This window comes from Aedes albopictus, chromosome 3 (assembly GCF_035046485.1).
Source record: "Aedes albopictus strain Foshan chromosome 3, AalbF5, whole genome shotgun sequence".
NCBI classification, from domain to species: domain Eukaryota; kingdom Metazoa; phylum Arthropoda; class Insecta; order Diptera; family Culicidae; genus Aedes; species Aedes albopictus.
This window is the reverse complement of record NC_085138.1, coordinates 207104548-207125403: the sequence shown is the minus strand read 5'-3', so window position 1 is coordinate 207125403 and position 20856 is coordinate 207104548. Positions and strand designations below refer to the sequence as shown.

The 20856-nt window shown below is 37.3% G+C and overlaps 1 protein-coding gene across 1 annotated transcript in view; it reads left to right on the top strand.

Moving 5' to 3' along the window:
* Positions 1 to 20856, top strand: part of LOC134291228 (nose resistant to fluoxetine protein 6) — an 86103-nt gene that overhangs the window by 24161 nt on the left and 41086 nt on the right. The window contains exon 5 of the mRNA XM_062858727.1: positions 16973 to 17278. Coding sequence (XP_062714711.1) covers positions 16973 to 17278 — 306 coding nt within the window. The remainder of the gene's footprint in view (positions 1 to 16972; positions 17279 to 20856) is intronic.

Below are 20856 nucleotides of genomic sequence, written 5' to 3'. Positions count from 1 at the left end.
GGCGTGATAAAATCGGAACATAAATCGCATTTCTCTGTATTCTACCACGACTCTCAGATACACTAGTCAGCTATGATATAAGAGTATAAAAAGGTTATAAAGTTTGAAACCTGCGTCTTGACAAACAATTTTCAAAACATGACCCATCTTGCCCCACCTCATTTTAACGGGGGCAAGATGGGTCAGCTATAAGAAAACTCGATTTTCCTCCAACAAAAAATACTATATCTTCTAGTTTTTCTCTATACATCTAAGCTTCATAGATGTACAGATTACATGAAGAAAGTGTTGAAACATATCGGTAGATTATTCTCAGAACTAGAAGATTTTTGTTCGGGTAGCCATAAACGGACTTTGAAAACCTATATTTTTTGAAGGAAAATTTAAAAAATATGTTCTCAAATTTTCAGTGCTCTCATCGCTTCGATAATGTAGGTCACAGAATAGACTTTTTATGAAAAATAAAACATTTTCAAAAACTATGCAAACATACCGAAAAATTAGGGTGACCCATCTTGCCCCGTCTACACAATACACGATACACGTAGTCATATGGAATGTATAGCATAAGGAGTTTAACGAAAAAATATTTTATTTTTTTCTGTGCGAGGAACGTATAGAATTTTCGAAACAATATACCACTTTTTTGTGTATCCCCGTCGTTCATCTGGGAAAATTATTGAAAGATTCAAAACTTATATTGTGCGATTGAAAACGGTACTGACCCATCTTGCCCCCTGACCCATCTTGCCCCCACATACCATACTAATTGTTGAATTGTTAGATTCCATGTTAGATGCTGTAAAGTTCTAAAATAGAAGCTACCAGACAACAACAAACCCGTTCAAAAAACAACAAGAAAAACGGTAACCTATATTCAATGTGTGAATTTTTATCGCGAACCACTGAATGGTCTATGCTCAGCAAGTGATACATTCGTGAATGTAACATTTCGTGAACCGACATGCTCGGGAACGCTCCTTGAAATGCTGTTCATTCTCTTGTCCGGTTCGATACGAGGAGCGCAATCAAGAGAGAAGATGCTCGATGACGCTAATGAAAGCGATGCATTCGGAAAGAATATTTTATTGTCATAATTCTATTTTATTGGGACTGCAGGTTGTCAACGTCGTGAATACAGTTAAATTAAACAGTAGTTCACGTTTTTAAAGCGAAAACGCATTACATACTTATAATAATAAGGATTATTCCTAGTTGTCCCAAGCCAACGATGCGAGGTCATCGGTAAGTGTTACACTTAGCGATGCCCGCTCATCGCCGCAGCTTGTCTATATCGGAGTATCTTCTTTGTGTTCCTTCGTGAACCGAAATCGAGTCGCATCGACGAGCGAACATATGGAACGTATCGTTAAGGTGAAGGTTGCTAGAGATCATAACAAACAGTCCTGCTCCCGCATTAATCACCTACTCACCCACCCACTCAAGCCAAACAAACAAGACGGCACACAGTGCAGTGTAGCTTGGTCAAAGAGACGAATTAAATTGTTTTGCCAAACTTAATCGTGTGGAAATTAATCAGTATTTTGGTAGTATTCTCTTTACCCCTTTGAATGTTTACAGACTTATGAGATATTCTGTTATTTCACGGGCACAGTTTTTTTTCAAAAAGAATGGTTAATCTCATTTGTAATCTAGTTTTGCACAATATTGTCGACATTTGTCTCACTGTGCGTAGCTTTATTTACGTTTTTGACCATTTTCTCTCCTCTCTTCTCTCTCACTTTTTCTCTCAAATCATGTCAATCTACCGTGATATGGGGAGGCATTATTTGTCTCAATTACAAATTAAACAATCTAAAGTTCTGTAACATCATCTAAATATCGCAATGAAAATACTAGATTCGAAACATTTGATATGATTGGATCAGATACTACTTTGTTTCACGGCAAATGTAGACAGAGATTTGGACAAGTTCACTCAGCAGTACACAATATCACTCAGTTCAACGGTAGGCTTTGCAGTTGTAAATAACCGCGATTGAAATTCCATCGGGTTTTCGGCCACAAAAGTGGAAAAAACGTAATCTTTCGGCAATAAACGCTTGATTAAACGGAAGAAACAACAGTTTTCCGCAAACGATCAAATTTGTATAGTGCTGGGCAGTTTAGGAGAGAAGAAAATAGTGATTTGGAAAAATATGTGCCACACGTTCGTCGAGTAAAAGTTGCGGTGAGTGTTGAAATTTCGCACGATTCAGTGAAAATATTGTGAATAAATGAAAACAATTTGTCCTAAAGTACCCGAAATATAATCACCTACCATGAGTAGCAATTTCTATGCATTTGAGCAGGTAAGCTTGTATTTTTTAATCAATTTGTTAGTCAATCTCCTAGCTCATTGAAGGTGGTGGAGAGGAGGAGAGAGGGGCAAGAGAGCGTGTGACGGCCATACTGACTGCCATATTTGTACGCCTGCAACTATGTCCTTAATTACACTAGTTTACAGCATTTTTGAACTCGGTAAGCTGATGATCATTTTTGGTGTAGAATCATGCCCTGAGGTCGAAAACGCGAAAGAAAAAAATTACAGTAGAGCGGAATTTTTTTCGACTTTCCATACAAGGTTGATGATTTGAAATCGATTTTTGTTCTATTTTTAAGCAAAGTCGCTCACTTTAAACATCTCATTCTCCGTAATCAATGCTCCGATTGAGCTGAAATTTTTACTGTTACTTGCCTACATATGATATGTCAAATAAACGTCGAGAAAGAATTTTTAAGTTGTTTTTTTCTTATTGAAAAAAATACATTTCTTCAAACAATTTTGGGAATTTTGCTAAAATTTGAGAAGATCGTCCCTAAAACTCGTTAAAATCTTGAATTTCATCAATCTGACGCAAAACCTGTATTCAGATGATCGAATGGTATTGTATTCAGCTTTTAATTTATGGAAAAATATTTTACATTGGTTGTACAAAACGCAATATATTTGAATTTTAGTTAATAACATATTTTGAAAAGTTGCAAAACTCGATATTGAGCTAAAACTCAAAAACTGTTCTACTTAAATTTTTTTGAAGGTCGGTTTCGAAATCAGCACTAAATTGTGCTTCAAAAATTTTGGTCGTTGACAGAAGTTCACGACTTTCGTTTTATTTTGTAAACTTGTGTTATGAGTACACCTTAAAATTGCTGTATTTCAAAATATTTTATTTATTCTGTAAATTAAATTCAATTACATTGTTCATTGACCATCAGAAAAGCCCATGACATGATTGTATATTTAATTTTTCGTGGATCTTGCCACCTCTCGCACTTTCTTCTTGGCGTCCTGAGCAGAGGGGAATATCAAACTAATAACTATAAAATCACATAATCTGTTTTTATATCTTGTTTTGTTATTATTAACTTATCAAGGCATAAGTTTTCCATAACATGTTTTGTTTGACAATCTTATTTTGTTATGATCAAGCTATTGATATACACCCATAAAATAATATTTTAATCATATGTTTCGTTATGGAACAAATTTTATTATTATACTATTGATAGTGTACAAATATTTAATAAACAATAGCACAACAATAACAAGTTTTGAAATTGAAACTACATCATTCAAGATTTTGTTTACAACCCATTGTTTACAGCATACCGTGTGTATGATTTAATTAGTTGCTCTAATTAGGACTGAACGAGCATTTCAGTTTATTATTTTGTATACACTTCGATAATTATTACCTGTTTTATGTTCCTTTTTTAGTATTTAGTTACGTAAACTGTAGTGCATAATTGGTCGGACGAACGCCGATTTTCATACAAAACGGCCATGTTTGAGATGCTGTAACTATGGTTTGCTTTGATGGATTGAGCTGAATTTTTGACACGGAACTACTAATATGCAGAATTTTACGTGTACAAAGTACAAAATGTTTTCATTCACGTGACAAGGCGTTGAAAAATGTGCAAAAGTGATCGGACAGCGGTATCCCTTTGATTTACACGCGTGCCGCTGTCCGAACTTTTACTATGTGACATTAAACTAATCATAACTAATTTTGCTTTCGGATTGTTATCAATAACTTTCAAATAACAGCATTTGTTATTGAAATATTTCCCAAATTCATTGTTATTATGTTGTTATCGAACTAACAAAACATGTTATTAAATTGGTCTTCCAGGAACATTTTTTTGTTATGATTTATGATATTTTGCCGCTTATGACAGCTATGTTTATAGCATAATTTGTTATGTTAATAACATGAAAATAACTTATTTCATTACTCAGTTATTTTGCCAAAATAACACATTTTCTTATGCTGTTGTTATTCCCTTCTGCTCGGGGTGCTTCATAAGGTTTTGGACAACCGTTCCGACGATGGTTTTGCATACGTTGACCCAGTTTTTCTTGAATTTTGTGACGTCCTCTGCTCCTTTATCCTTTTTCCGTAGTTTCCCTTTCATCAAAGTTAACTATTTCTCAATGGGCCTTATTTACGGGCAATTTAGAGGATTCATTGCCTTTTCCACAAATTGAACATTGTTTACTTCATACCTGTCAAAGGTGTCACGCGCATAGTGGCAGGATGCCAAATCCGGCCAAAGTAATGTACAGTCCGGATTCGCTGGTTGGGTCACGACTGCGCCCCGATTAGCGAATCGTGTTCGTTCGTTGGGGCAACTGACAACTGATCAAAATGCTCTAGCCACACGCAAGTGACGAGAAATATGTCACGGAACACTCACATACTTGCGCAAACGTTCTGTATACAGGATGTGATGCGACGGCGGTCAGACGTCAAACTCGTTTTGATATCTATTTTGACATTGACAGTGCTTTTTAGTTGGGTTTTGCCCCAACCAGTGAACATTCAACCATCGAGACAGCCCATCTAACGAGCTCTCAACGAACGAATCGTCACTGTAGGACCTTTGTGCTTTCAGATGAGTGGCAGAATATGTTTCTGGAGACATCCCTTCCGGTATATTTCGACGTTCATACCTGGGACGGTGAAGAAAGGTGACGATTTCATACCACATTGACAAATTGCTTGCCTAACCAACACATTAAGCCTAACCAACACATTAAATTTTTCCCACTTTTTTTTTCGCAAAAATCGATTTCTCCTAATTCGTAACATCCGTGCCATGCTTAACAGTGAAAAGCTGTGCCCCTGGAAGTACCTTGTAGTCCAATTTGACATACGTTTCATCATCCATGAATATGCACATGCAATTTTTGCTCAAAACATCGTCGTACAGCTTCCAAGCCTGAGTTTTCACATAATCCGCCAGAATTTAACTGCGTTTTGGACATTTCTGTTTTGGGTAGGTCTTCGGGGAATTACGCTCCTTGGCGCGTTGAACCATACCAACAGTCGTTTCACACTTTTTTGCTTAATCTCAAATTGGATACCTCCTATTTTCCTTCAACGATTTTGCAAGTTTTGCTGTCCAAATTTGACTTGGACGCACCTGTTTTTTGCCGCGTCCGGGTAAGTCTTTCAGTGTGTTATGCATACCGAATCGTTCGATAGCATTTTGGACAACAAAAACTGTACCACATTCAATTTTTGCTAATTTTCTTAGCGATGATCATTTTTCCTTGCAGTGCCTGGTCACAATCGATTTTCGCTTCTCCTCCGTAAACCCTCGCATTGTTCCACTTGAGGAAAAACTTTAACTTTTAATGAAGGCTATCGTTTGTTTACAACGTTAGCAACGCATAGACACAAAGCAGTTAACAAAATAAGGCATGTCTTTTTAATACAGAGCCTCAAAGGTGTACTCATAATTAACGATACAGTCCTTACACCGCTTGGTAATTGAAACAGAACCAACAGAAGGGAAGAAATACTGCCGAATGGTTCATTGATCGCTTTTTCGTCCAAACACTCCCTATATTGTATAAATGTAAAAAGTGTCGGGTCGTAAGGAATGTGACGTCACCGGGGTCTAGTTTGCGGTTAGGTCCAAGGAATGGGCCTTTTTCTTTGCTTTCGAGCTTTTTCCCAGCAGACGGTACCCCCACGATGGCTAGAGCGGCGACAGACAACGGCAGAAACAAACCAGCCAGAATCGCCTTCGCATCGCTAGAAGCGCGAAACTCCAGCGTACAGCGCATTCCGCCAGAAAACTGCACCACCGGCTGGCGATAAAAACCGCAAGATAAAACCCCTAAAAGTGACGTCATTTGAATAAAATGTTAATTTGTAAATAGGAACCACAGTGGTAGCTTATTTCGAAAGCATAGCCCTGGGTTAAAACGTTTCCACCACTCTTTGCTTTTTTCCGCTTTTTCGAATTCGAAAGGAGTCACCAAGCCTCGTCCTTTGGGAATTCGCCAGTTTTGTATTCCTTTTAACGATTGCTGTATTTTCTGTATGTAATTTGTATATTTGTGAAACACTGGTGAGCAAGTGTAGTCCGTAATACTGGTCCTGCTGTTATGTTCGTCCTCTATGAGAGATGTGACAGCCCAGTCATGATAAACGACCCTAAGATCCACAATCCCTGAGCCACCGAGTTACAACTTTCACTATTTTCGCGGAAAATACTCCAGTTTCCTACGATCCACCTGTGAGCCCGTATCCTATTGGAACGGCCTTAGCAGAGTGGCAACAACAAGACACGTCGGAATCGGTAGAAAAACTCGGACAACCGGGAGGATAAATAATGAAAGTACAGTAAGTTTGTTCTCTATCCCTGTGACTCGAGTTGTTGATACGGTCCAGTGCTTCAGCGCTCCCTGGTACTGGGAATTCCAACAGGTACGACAGTCCGCCTTAAGGGTGGGTAAGACGGATAGTGTTGAGGTTACTTTGCTAGTACCAAGAGAAACACAGTAAAACCCACACATTGTTCACAGATTAAAATTTATGGAGTACAAAAATGATTGTGGAAGCCGTGTAAAGCATTTCATATTTATTTTTTGTTTAAAAATTCATTATTTTAGAATTTTTGTTGTTGGAACAGTTTGAACTTCGTAATATTACCAGATAATAGCATATTGGTAGGCGTTTATCAGTGTATGAGGGTTTCCAATTTCCAAAATAGATTTTAATTCGCAAAAACACGTTTCGATAAGAGATTCATAGCTAAATTTAGATTCTACTATGATTGATCTATCGAAAATAAACGGCTATAAACATCATTATTTAACACAATGAATGGCTTATTAGCTAGTTTTCCAAAAGTGTCTATCATACCCACCCTACTGGTCCGTCTTACCAACACTGTTGAAAAACATTGTGTTTGTAGATCACTTTTTAACTACACGCAAAAACGGCTACGCTCAAAAATGAGTTCGGCCTGCACATTTTTAGTAAACATCCATGCCGCACTTGACTGTGTTGGAAACACACATTTTTTTAAAATTACTCGAACGCTCACATGAGCATGTATTTTGCAATAATTTCGACTTGGCAACCTCACTGGGTTTATAAACCACCTTCAAATACCGAAAAATATTGATATTTTGCAAAAATGTGAGCGTACGAGAAATTTAAAAAAATGTGTGTTTCCAACACAGTCCCTGTGCGGCATGGCCGCTACTCAAAAATGAGAGTTTTTATTTTAGAGAGTATCTCAAAAGTCATGGAAAATTAAATTTTATTGCAAAACCGGCTAGCAGACTGTAAAATACCTTAGTTGAAGTAAAAAGCATGGAGATAGAATTTTGATTATCGTACTGTTTACACTGTCAAAATAGAGTGTATCCTAAACATGTCCGTCGTACCATCTCCCTAATAAATCTGGAAATTCCCAATTGAAAAACGTTTGACATTTTTAAAAAATGCAATGAATAAATTAACTGTTACAATAAAAAAAAGCCATTTTTCCCACCAAATAACTTCGAATTTTCTAAAAATAAATCCGATTTTTCCATAATAAATTAGAAAATTTGCAATAAAAAAAAACATCGAAAAAGCAATAAATAATTCAAAAAGTGCAATAAACAAAAAATAAAATATCAATAAATGTCAAAAACGAGTAATAAACGTAAATGCATTTTGAGCCAAAAAATCATACAGACCATGCGGCAATGCCGCATAGAGGATCGAGGAACTGAGGCGGCAGAAGGCCGCCGAAGTTTCCGATATCCGATGCACCGCAACTGCATCGATTCGGTTCTAAGCAAACCAGATTCAAGAATTGCCCGGTATAATGCAAACATAGATGTTATCCCTTTTTCAGGTCAGGCTTTTCAGTCGTTTCAGTCTAAGGGCGATGGAGCATTTTACTGCCTCATACTTTCCTGCTTTTGTTTTTCGTGGGTAACTTAGTCATTTTTTATTGCATTTTTTTAATTATAATTTTTGCTTTATCGATATATTTTTATTGTGAATTTTCTTATTTATTATGGAAAAATCGGATTTATTTTTGGATTATTAGAAATTATTAGGTGGGAAAAATAGCTTTTTTATTGCAACAGTCAATTTGTTCATTGCATTTTTGATGATTTAAATTGCTCATAAAATCAATTACACAGCGCAACATTTTTTGTCTCAAGAGCTAACTTATGTGTCGCTGACAGATTTTGGGCCGCTGAATTCGAATCCGGGCTCAGATTTGCTCCAGCACGTCACAAATTTGCGCTATACCTCAATTTATAGGGCAAAATATGCGATTTTGGGTTTTTTTGATTGCATGCCATTAAGCATGGAAATATATTTTTTAAGCAATCAAAGGATAAATTGGTCAACTAACATCTAAATTAATGACTCATGCAAAATATTTCCTTTTACCAAATCAAATTTGATAGATTTAAGCATTTTATGTCAGTATCTAAACTTGCATGCAACTTTTGGAGGGCGACTTGTATGGGAAATATCGTACCTAACATAAAACTATCAAATTCGATTTAGTAAAACGACATATTTTGCATGAGTCTTTAATTTAGATGTTAATTGACCAATTTACCCTTTGATTGGTTAAAAAAATATTTCTACGCTTATTGGCTTGCAGTTAAAAAAGCCCAAAATCGCATATTTTGCCCTATATATTGAGGTATAGCGCAAAATTGTGACGTGCTGGAGCAAATCTGAGCCCAAAATCTGTCAGACACACATAAGTTTGCTGTTGAGACAGACCAAGAGATATTTTTTGTTACGCTGTGTTATTTATGGAAACTTTTGATTTATTTATGTATTTTTTTATTTGTTTATGGAAATTTTGTTACCTATTACTGCTTGTTCCCCTGTTTCTTTACTGGGACTTTTCGAATTATTAATGGGAAACGTTGTATTTATTATGGAACGTTTCATTGTCTGCCTTTTTGTATACGGATTGTACTTACCTCACCGATCAGCCTAAGGCCGGGGTGGCCTCTGCTGTACATAGAAGCCGCCTCCATTCCACTCGGTCCATGGCTGTTCGTCTCCAGTTCCGCACTCTGCGTAGGGTCCGCAGATCGTCCTCCACTTGGTCGACCCATCTAGCTCGCTGCGCTCCACGTCTTCTTGTACCGGTCGGATGACTTTCGAGAACCATTTTAGTCGGGTTGCTATCCGACATCCTGATGACGAGACCCGCCCACCGTAGCCTCCCGATTTTCGCGGTATGGACAATGGTTGGTTCACTCAGCAGCTGATGTAGCTCGTGGTACATTCGCCTTCTCGAAGTCCCGTCTTCCATCTGCACTCCGCCGTAGAGGGTACGCAACACCTTCCGTTCGAAAGCTCCAAGGGCGCGTTAGTCCTCTGCACGTAGGGTCCATGTTTCGTGCCCATAGAGGACGACCGGTCTAATCATCGTTTTGTAGATAGTTAACTTCGCGTTACGGCGAACTTTATTCGATCGTAGAGTTTTGCGGAGACCAAAGTAAGCACGATTGCCTGCCACAATGCGCCTCTTAATTTCTCTGATGGTGCCGTTGTCGGTGGTCATTAGTGAGCCCAAGTACACGAATTCTTCAACCGGCTCGATTTCATCACCGTCGATATAAATACTGGGTGGCGGACACGGTGATTCCTCCCTGGAGCCCTTTGCCATCATTTACTTTGTCTTCGACACATTAAAGACTAATCCGATTCGCCTGGCTTCACTCTTTAGTCAGATGTACGTTTCCGTCATCGTTTCAAATTTACGAGCAATAATATCAATATCATCGGCGAAACCAAGCAGCTGAACGGACTTCGTGAAAATCGTCCCACTCGTGTTTATCCCCGCTCTTCTTATTACACCCTCTAAAGCAATGTTGAACAACAAGCACGTAAGACCATCACCTTGCCGTAACCCTCTGCGAGATTCGAAGAGACTCGAGAGTGTCCCTGATACTCGAACTACGCACATCACTCGATCCATCGTCGAATTGATCAATCGTATCAGTTTATCCGGGAATCCGTATTCGTGCATAATCTGCCATAGCTGTTCTCGATCGATTGTATCATACGCCGATTTGAAATCGATGAACAAGTGATGTGTGGGCACGTTGTATTTGCGGCATTTTTTGCAACACCTGGCGGATGGCGAACATCTGGTCCGTTGTAGCGCGTTCACCCATAAATCCAGCCTGATAATGCCTCACGTACTCTCTTGCAATCGGTGATAGACGGCGGCATAAAATTTGAGAGAGTATCTTGTAGGCAGCGCTCAGTAGTGTGATCGCGTGGTAGTTGCCGCAATCCAACTTGTCACCCTTTTTGTAGATGGGACACACGATACCTTCCATCCACCCGGATAAAAACTAACCATAGGGTATTTGGTGAAAACCATTCCTCTACACTGCAAAAACTGCAAATATTTATTTTATGTGAAATTACACATTGATCCAATAGACCAATAGACATATATTGTATCACCCAAAATATAACTAACATGGTTATTGTTTATGCTTTTGATTAGTTTCACAAATCATTGGTATGTGTGATCACCCATAGCAAAAAATATGTGTGTACACACATAACAACAATCTATAGCGAAACCGTGTTTGCATCAGTGTCAGTTTCTGCCGCCGGCGATGCCCAAAGTGAAAAGATGGCGACTGAAACACGTTAACCGAATATTGTGCTGTGGGAGTTGCAGTTTATAATGGAGTTATTTATTGCTAAATCATCGCGAAAAATACTTGGAAGTTCGAGAATTCTCAGGAGCTCAACCCGGAACCTGGTTCGGAACTGAAAAGATGATCGATTGGTCACTCACTAGTGGTAACCAATCGACCAACTTTTTTCTGCAATATAGTGCCACCGACCCGACTCGTTCGTTGGGGGCTCGCTAGATAGGCTGTCTCGATGGTTGGATATTTGCTGATTGGGGCAGAACCCAACCACAGACAAACAGACGTCTCACTCTACTCACTTCCCATCGTTTCCCTTTTTAACGGATTATTCAAATTTTCCGTAGTTCGCAAATCGCTCGCTCATGGCACTCGCATCGCTTTTGCTCCTGTTTGACGTTTGCTCACTACCGCCATCTACTCAGTGGGTTTGCGTACCACAGCATAAATAGCATTGGGCGATTACGTTTGCGTGACGATGATATTTATCGCATTTTGTTCCAAGTAATACGTCTGTTTGTCTGTGACCCAACTAAAAAGCATGTTAACCGCTTTTTCTATGAAACTTCTAACATTAACCCCCGATAAACTAATATTCTCTAATATAAAAACCATTTGAGCACAACTATCAAATATGTAAGTAATGTTATTGATATCATTTGTCATTATGAACTGCTTTTATGTGTGTTAATGCAATCAGAGGCTACTCAGACTTAGACGAGTTTAGGTTAGTTTGGCTAGAACTGCCATTAACGAAGGAACATGACGAGATAATATAACATTATACACACTTAGAAAATATAACCGAATTCGGTTCAATTTTCAACCGAGTGTTATCGGTTTTCCACAAGAAACCGAGAAACTCAGTTCAAAATATGTTTTCTGGCCCAATGTTTTCAAAAAGAACCGAATTTTCGGTAAAAGTGGAACAACATTGATTGATTGTCACGGTAAAGCATTAATATTTTCGAGTTCGGTAAACAAAACCGAGAAAACTCGGTAATATACTCAGATTTGTTAAACGTCAGTGGGGTGAACTTCACGCCGGATTTTTAAACCGAAAACTCGGTTCTGTACTCCATACCGCCGGACATATTTTTTTCTGAGCAAACGTGTGTCAGGTGACTTTTTCCATTCAGAAGAGAGAGTTTACTGGTGAGTAACTAAATAAAAATAACTTTTAATCAAATTTAATGAAAACAATATTCATTAAATATACTTTCAGCCTACGACTGATCAGCCGAAAACCCTTTTCTGTGGATGTAGCGGTCAAATTTTACTCCTGCTGCTTCACCCTGTGGAATCTGCATGCGGTATCTTCCAACAAAACAAAATGGAACAGCAAAGTTTTAAACATCGAAGATTCCCTCCAAAAAGTTACTTACTTTGTAACAAGTGATTTTTTTTTTCATAATATAATAAAGGGCACAATTCCCGGCACAATTACTTAATCTGCTGATGGTTTTAATTTTTATTCCAAACGTTTTTAAAACGGTTGAAATGCTGATAGAAGAAGAAGAAGAAGAAACTGGTTATTTTTAAACATTTCAGTCGGTTTATTTGACAGCTTTCGGTTGCATTATTACAGTATTTCGGTATATCGTATTTGGACTACCGATTTTCATCGGTATGTTTGACAGATCGATGTCAAATGAAGTCTACCGGATGCTCGGTTGTTATTGTTTGAACCGAGCGGGTAACCGAGCGTTCAGCAGATAAAAACTCGGTTCAAATTCAACCGAGTTCGGTACAATTTTTTAAGTGTGAATGTTTGACGAACCAATCGTACCGTGTGTAGGGTTGTTGCACAAACACAGTGCGATTTCAAATGGGGGATGATGTTGGTACAACCAAAGTGACATGTTGGTGCAACACGATTTGGCAGTTCGTCATACGGTTGCAGAAACATTCGCTGGTTCGACCAACCAGGGGGCGGTGGCAATGTTGGTCAAACGGTTTGAGTAGTGTGTAGGGTGCCTTATTCGCTCTCGTACGGTGTTGCAGCATTCTCGCCCATGCTGCATTCTTCTCGTTTTTCAACATGGATTGAAACTGTATGTATTAGAGTGTACCAAAAATCCAGTCAATTTGTTTAAAATTTACTAAGTTATAACAGCAACGAAACGGCAGACAATAGGGTCCTAAAGCGAAAAAAAATCCCTGTTTTGCTGCATAACACGAAGGAGCACGCTTTTCTGATCTTAACAGTAGTTTTTTCGAACTTAAACAATGACAGAATAGTTAAAAAAACTCGAATATAAAATAATGGTTGATTGATTGATTTGTCTTTATTAAAGAGACTTTCAGCTAAAATAATGGTGAGCAGGTCTTGTTTGACATTCGAGGTCAACCTTGACGTAACGAAAGTGAAACGGCGGGTTGCAAAAGACATCGCATTGGCTCACTTTTGACAACAAATGTTCCTGTTTGACATACACGGTAAACGAAATTTACCCAAAATTGAGTGTTAAACAATTGAGTGTTGCAAACAATATTACAATTTTTGAAAATATATTTTATGGGCTTTTTATAATAGGAATACTTTAAAAATGAGTAAATACGTCGTATTGATCAATGCTTGATCGAATTATGCAGAAATTGAGGTAGGCCTTCAGGAGCCTATTAAACGTTCCATAATAAATACAAAATTTCCCATAAATAATACGAAAAGTCCCAGTAAAGAAACAGGGGTGTAGGCAGTAAAAAATAACAAAAGTTCCATAAACAAATTAAAAAAATGAATTAATAAATCAAAAGTTTCCATAAATAATTGAATTTTGATCAATAAAAAAACGCCAAAAATGCAATGAATAATCAACTGTTGCAAAAAGTTATTTTCCCACCGAATAACTTCGAATTTTCCATGAATAAACCCGATTTTTCCATAATAAATAAGAAAATTCACAATAAAAAGTATCGAAAAAGCAAATAAAAAAATCAAAAAATGCAATAAGAAATGTCGAAATTACCCATGAAAAACAAATGCAGGAAAGTATGAGACAGTGAAATGCTGAATCGTACTCAAATGACTGAAAAGCTTGCGTAACTATGATTGCAATTCTGGAACTCGATTTGAATAGGTCGTATGTGCTTTTGTCGATATAATATTCGATCAGTTGGATTCGCTTCTTACAGCGGAAACTGTTAAAATTTAACAAAATCAATACATACAACCGATTCCTTACAAAACAGGCTTTCCGTTTAATCATTAAAAGCCACCGAAATACCATTCATATTTCTACTATTACTAAAATAAACTGATTGAATTTTATATCGATGAAAGCACATACGGCCTATTCAAATCGAGCTCCAGAATTTACCGATCAATTCTGGAGCTCGATTTGAATAGGTCGTATGTGCTTTTGTCGATTAAAAATTCGATCAGTTGGATTCGCTTATTATAGCGAAAACCGTTGAAATTGAGCAAAGTTGATACATGCAGCAGAATCCTCACAAAACAGGCTTTTTTTCTATCATTAAAAGTTTGCAAAATATCTGCCATGTTGCTACAATGACTAAATTTAACTGATTGAATTTTTTATCGATAAAAGCACATACGACCTATTCAAATCGAGCTCCAGAATTGCTTGCTGTCCGAACTCGCTGTCGCTCGTCGGACCTAAAAAAGGGATAACATCTATGTTTGCATTACACCGGGCAAATTCTTGGATCTGTGGTTTGCCTAGAACTGAATCGATGCTGTTGCGGTGCATCGGATATAGGAAACTATACTTCGGCGGCCTTCTGCCGCCTCAGTCCTTCAATCCTCTATGCGGCTTTGCCGTTTATTGCTCGTTTTTTTGACATTTATTGTTAATTTATTTTTTTGTTTATTGCACTTTTTGAATTATTTATTGCTTTTTCGATATTCTTTTATTGTGAATTTTCTAATTTATTATGGAAAAAACGAATTTCTTTATGGAAAATTCGAAGTTTTTAAGTGGAAAAATTGGCTTTTTTTATTGCAACAGTTGAATTGTTTATTGCATTTTTTTACGTTTTTAATTGCTCAAAAATCAATTATTTATGGAAACTTTTGATTTATTTATGCATTTTTTTAATTGTTTATGGAAATTTTGTTATTTATTACCGCTTTCACCCCTGTTTCTTCACTGGGACTTTTGGAATTATTTATGAAGAGTGATCACTTTCTTATGAGTCGTTTATACTTTAGCCATTCTTTAACGAAAAAAAAAACTTTTTTTCCACGATGAAAATCCATGTTAAACGAGAAAGACGTGTAAAACGGTGTAAAAATTTTAAACAATATATATTTAGGCAAACTGTGCATTTATTTTTAATAAGTGAACCGTGGTGGTTATCATGACTTGCCGGGCTTGAGGTACTTGAGATTGTAAATACAAACATTAAAAAACGAAATTTAGTTTGCAAATCGGTCAACTAGTTTTAAAGATATCATGATATCACCGTAATGGCACTTTCTTGTAACGTGTGAAAAATTAGCCTAAGTTAAAATGGGCAGTAATTTCCCAAGTAGCCACGTTGTTGATGCTGTACGTATTGCATATATGTATATCGCACATATATTGACATGCATTACTCTATATAAACCGTTAAAGTTGAATAAAAGTGGGAAGTGGATCCACTATTGTTGAATTATGATTATACCAGTATAATCGTAAGTCAGCAATAGCGGACCCACTGCCCATTTTGATTCAACTTTAATGGTAAAGGATAAAGACACTGTATGCTAAAGACACGAAATCTGATGATTGTTGCTATTGATGATGATTGTCGCGTGATGACGATGATGCTGTCGAGCAATGCTTTTAAAGTGCGTTTGACAGGTCTCCTGCTCGATTGGAATGACATTGACAGCAAATTTGGAATTCCAATTTGAACATTTCGTGTCTTTGCATATAGTGTCTTTAGTAAAGGACAATGCATGTCATATGTATGTTATTACCCGTTGCAAAAAAATAGAGAGCGAAAAAGGTGCAAAATCGCTAATAGACCTCCGCTGGTATGTTTAATCGTTATGGTGTCTTCTACAATAAGTGTGCGAATTTGCCAAGGAATACTGCGCCGAAAACACCGAAATGATTTTTCTTACAGGCGCTTGCGCGTACAAATTTTCGCGTAACGCATAATATGTACCTATGCAATACGTACAGCTTCAACAGCGTGGTGACTCGGGTTTCGTTCTAGTGCTCCAATCTTTATAAAAATGGGATGTGATTTGAATACCCAAATCCCCATGCTGTGGAAGCTGTACGTCTCTCTCTCTCTCTCTCTTCTTGGCGTAACGTCCTCATTGGGACAAAGCCTGCTTCTCAGCTTAGTGTTCTATGAGCACTTCCACAGTTATTAACTGAGAGCTTCCTCTGCCAATGACCATTTTGCATGCGTATATCGTGTGGCAGGCACGAAGATACTCTATGCCCAAGGAAGTCAAGGAAATTTCCTTTACGAAAAGATCCTGGACCGACCGGGAATCGAACCCGTCACCCTCAGCATGGTCATGCTGAATACCCGTGCGTTTACCGCCTCGGCTATATGGAAGCTGTACGTATTGCATGTATAAAGTACATATACAGTCTTTATTAATATGCATTACTCTATACTAACCATTAATGTTGAATTAATTATGCTAGTAAAATCTTAATTCAACAACAGTAGATGCACTTCTCACTCATATTCTACTTTAATGGTTCATATAGGGCAATGCATGTCCATATATGGGCTTTATACATGCAATACGTACAGCTTCGACATTATGGTTACTTGGGTAGCTTATGCAATAAAAAAAAGTTCGTTTTTTTCTATCACTTTGAGAACAACCCTTTAAGCAAAGAGTATGGTCATAAAACTTCCTGACCTGTGTCATACGACTCTGGGACTAATATGCATTGTTTTCCAGGAATATTGAATCGCTTAGATTTTGCCTTCATCCTCAGCGTGAATATTTGCTGAGAATTGCGCTCATTCATTTTTTTTTTTTCATAAAATCATTTAAAGTAATCTTTTAAATCATATTCATTCTTTTTATTTTAGTGCATGCTCTGGAGTTGGTACCTAGCTGATGATACGCAGTTTTATATAATTGGAGCCATTATTCTGATAATTGCCGTTCGACATTTTAAATTTGCAGCTGGGATGCTGATAGTCTTCATGATTTCTTCGTGGGCCACTACAGCATATATAGCATTCTCGAATAATCACATGCCAAATGCTGATGATCCGTTCGCCCTATTTGATAAGATTTATGATAAACCATGGACTCGATTAGGTCCCTATCTAGTAGGCATGTGTGTTGGATGGATATTATTCAAAACCAACTGTAAAATAAAAATGTCAAAGGTAAGTACCCAACTAACATTTAATGTGAATGTAAACGCCAATTAAGCTTTTTTTAACACAGCTTGACACTTAGTTACTGTCCAAGTAACCATTCTGTTGAAGCTGTACGCATTGCATTTATAAAGCACATATATGGTAGTGGAGGTATTTTGACCCGGGCAGGTAGGCCCACCATTTTTGTTTTTTTTTTTTTTTTTTTTAATTTCACACTTATGATTTTTAACAGTCAGATGAAGAAAACAAAAACAAGTAACAACCATAGATAACCAGACACAGCATTTGATGGAAACATGGATGGAAAAAATCACAGACAACAGACGATGAAAATTTTGATTTTTTTTTATTGTCGCGCTTATCTTTTATTAGAGTCCTGCGGCGGTCGTACGCTCGCAAGGCATACCGCCGCATGACAGTCGCAAATCAAAACAAAAGAAAAAGTGTTCCCGCCAAAAACAAAAGCACGTGGGTTTCGCGAAGTGACAGATGTTTTTGAATGTATTTGTGACGAACAGCAAGAGTGGCTCAGTGGAATGAGTGTTCTTGCTGTCAAACACTATATAATGGAATTATTGCTTTTTTTGCACCGTATTCGACCCCCTGCAGAAATTTTTTGTCACACCACAATATGTTCCCACCAGTTTCAGCATACATTGGTTCGTTTCGCTGCTAGAAATTTTAAGCGTCTGTTACACTTTTTGGGTGGTGCATGGAATAATCGGTTTGTTTACTTGCTATTTTCTTTGATGTTTGACGTGTGAACAAATATTTCAGACGATTGAACATTTGCACGGTAATCTAAAAAGCAAAGCAAGACGCAATATATACTTTTAAATCTGGTGACGCTGTTATGATTAGTGACTGTTACGCTTATATCAGAAACCAGAGGCAGATAATCGCCATATTCTGATTTTTCTTGAGAGGCATAATAAATATTTGACACTTAAATTATTGTCGCGCTTATCTTTTATTAGAGTCCTGCGGCGGTCGTACGCTCGCAAGGCATACCGCCGCATGACAGTCGCAAATCAAAACAAAAGAAAAAGTGTTCCCGCCAAAAACAAAAGCACGTGGGTTTCGCGAAGTGACAGATGTTTTTGAATGTATTTGTGACGAACAGCAAGAGTGGCTCAGTGGAATGAGTGTTCTTGCTGTCAAACACTATACTATACTATAATGGAATTATATACTTTTAAATCTGGTGACGCTGTTATGATTAGTGACTGTTGCGCTTATATCAGAAACCAGAGGCAGATAATCGCCATATTCTGATTTTTCATGAGAGGCATAATATTGTTTACTATCAGTTGCAGAAAGCAAAACCAGTGACAATCATAGACAACCAGACAGCATTTGATGGGAAAAATCACAGACAACAGACGTTGAAATTTTTGATTTTTTTAAATATTTGACATTTTAACGCTTTTTTACTGTCAGATGAAGAAAACAAAACCAGTGACAACCATAGACAACCAGAACAGCATTTGATGAAAAAAATCACAGACAATAGACGTTGGAAATTTTGATTTTTTTAGATATTTGACATGTCAATTCTCTTTTACTATCAGATGCAGAAAGCAAAACCAGTGACAATCATAGACAACCAGACACAGCATATGATGAAAAAAAATCACAGACAACAGACGTTGAAATTTTTGTTATTTTTTTTTAATTTGACACTTAAATCACAGACAAACAGACGTAACACTCTGATAATTCACATCGTATACCGATTTAACGGTCTTTTTCAAAATTTGATAGTTGGCCAACTGCCCAACCGTGGCGCTCGCATCGTTTTTGTTCGAGTTTGACGTTTGCTCACTACCGCCACCTAGTCGGTGGTCGGCCAAACATAGGCCTTTTAGCATTGGGCGAATATGTTTTCGTAACTGAATCGAAAAATGTTCGAAGTGTTACGTCTGTTTGTCTGTGCTTTAATGCATTTTTACTGTCAGATGAAGAAAACAAAACCAGTAACACCAGACACAGCATTTGATAAAAAAAATCACAGACAACAGACGTTGAAATATTTGTTTATTTTTATTTGACACTTTTAGGCTTTTTATTGTAAGATGAAGAAAACAAGACCAGTGACAACCAGACACAGCATTCAATGAAAAAATCACAGACAACAGACGTTGGCAAATTTGATTTTTTTTTAATTTGACACTCAAATGCTTTTTTTACTGTCAGATGAAAAAAACAAAACCAGTGACAACCATAGACAACCAGACACAGCATTTAAAAATCACAGACAATAGACGTTGGAAATTTTGATTTTTTTTTAATATTTGACATTTAAATTCTTTTTTACTACCGGGTGCAGAAAACAAACCCAGTGACAATCTTTGACAACCAGACACAGCATTTGATGAAAAAAAACACACACACACAGACAACAGACGCTGAAAATTTTAATTTTTTTTCAATGCAGAAAAGAATCTGTCACTCTTAGACAACCGCATGCAGCAAATACTGGAAATAACACAGATAGCCCTGTTTGTCTGTCCGGTGACTTCACCGAAGTATTTTCATATGTAAATATAAGGTGCATTGAATTCACCAAAAAACTCTATTCAAAACGTAGAAAAAGGTAATGCTTTTCTTGTTTAAAATCTATTATGCCTCTCAAGAAAAATCAGAATATGGCGATTATCTGCCTCTGGTTTCTGATATAAGCGTAACAGTCACTAATCATAACAGCGTCACCAGATTTAAAAGTATATAATTCCATTATATAGTGTTTGCCAGCAAGAACACTCATTCCACTGAGCCACTCTTGCTGTTCGTCACAAATACATTCAAAAACATCTGTCACTTCGCGAAACCCACGTGCTTTTGTTTTTGGCGGGAACACTTTTTCTTTTGTTTTGATTTGCGACTGTCATGCGGCGGTATGTCTTGCGAGCGTACGACCGCCGCAGGACTCTAATAAAAGATAAGCGCGACAATACAAGCGTGAATAACACATGAACCGTTTATATTGAAAAAAAAAAACTTGCCACGGGCGCTACTGCGTCCACAAATAAACTAGTATATATATAAATGAATTTCTGTCTGTCTGACCCTTATGGATTCGGAAACTACTGAATCAATCGGCGTGAAACTTTGTATGTGGGTACTTTTGGGAAACGCACGGAAAAGCACCAAAAACAAAGAATGTAACAAATTTGTAGTCAGCTTTGAAGAGCTATTATATTTTACAAATGTACATATATTTCATGTGAATGTAGTTAGGGCCTTTTCAGAATTCAAAACAAATTGTTCTTAAGCTCAATGGATCGATAATCTACATTTATACAGGGTGTTTGTTTCCGGAGTGCAGATATTTTTAGGGTGAATAGGTCTCCATGAGTTATGAAAAAGTGCCCAAGGAACATGGGGTCGGAAATCACTGCTAAGTGAGTTAATCACATTTTAAGTTTTTTAATTTAGCTCATCTTTGAAACCCTCTATCTACTAAACTATCAGTCGTACCATCAATGTCAACGCTCGAATTGAAAGCTAATGACTTCTACTATCTTAGCCTCTTGGCAGTGATGCCACATACACAGATTTACCTAGAATTACACAGATTTTTT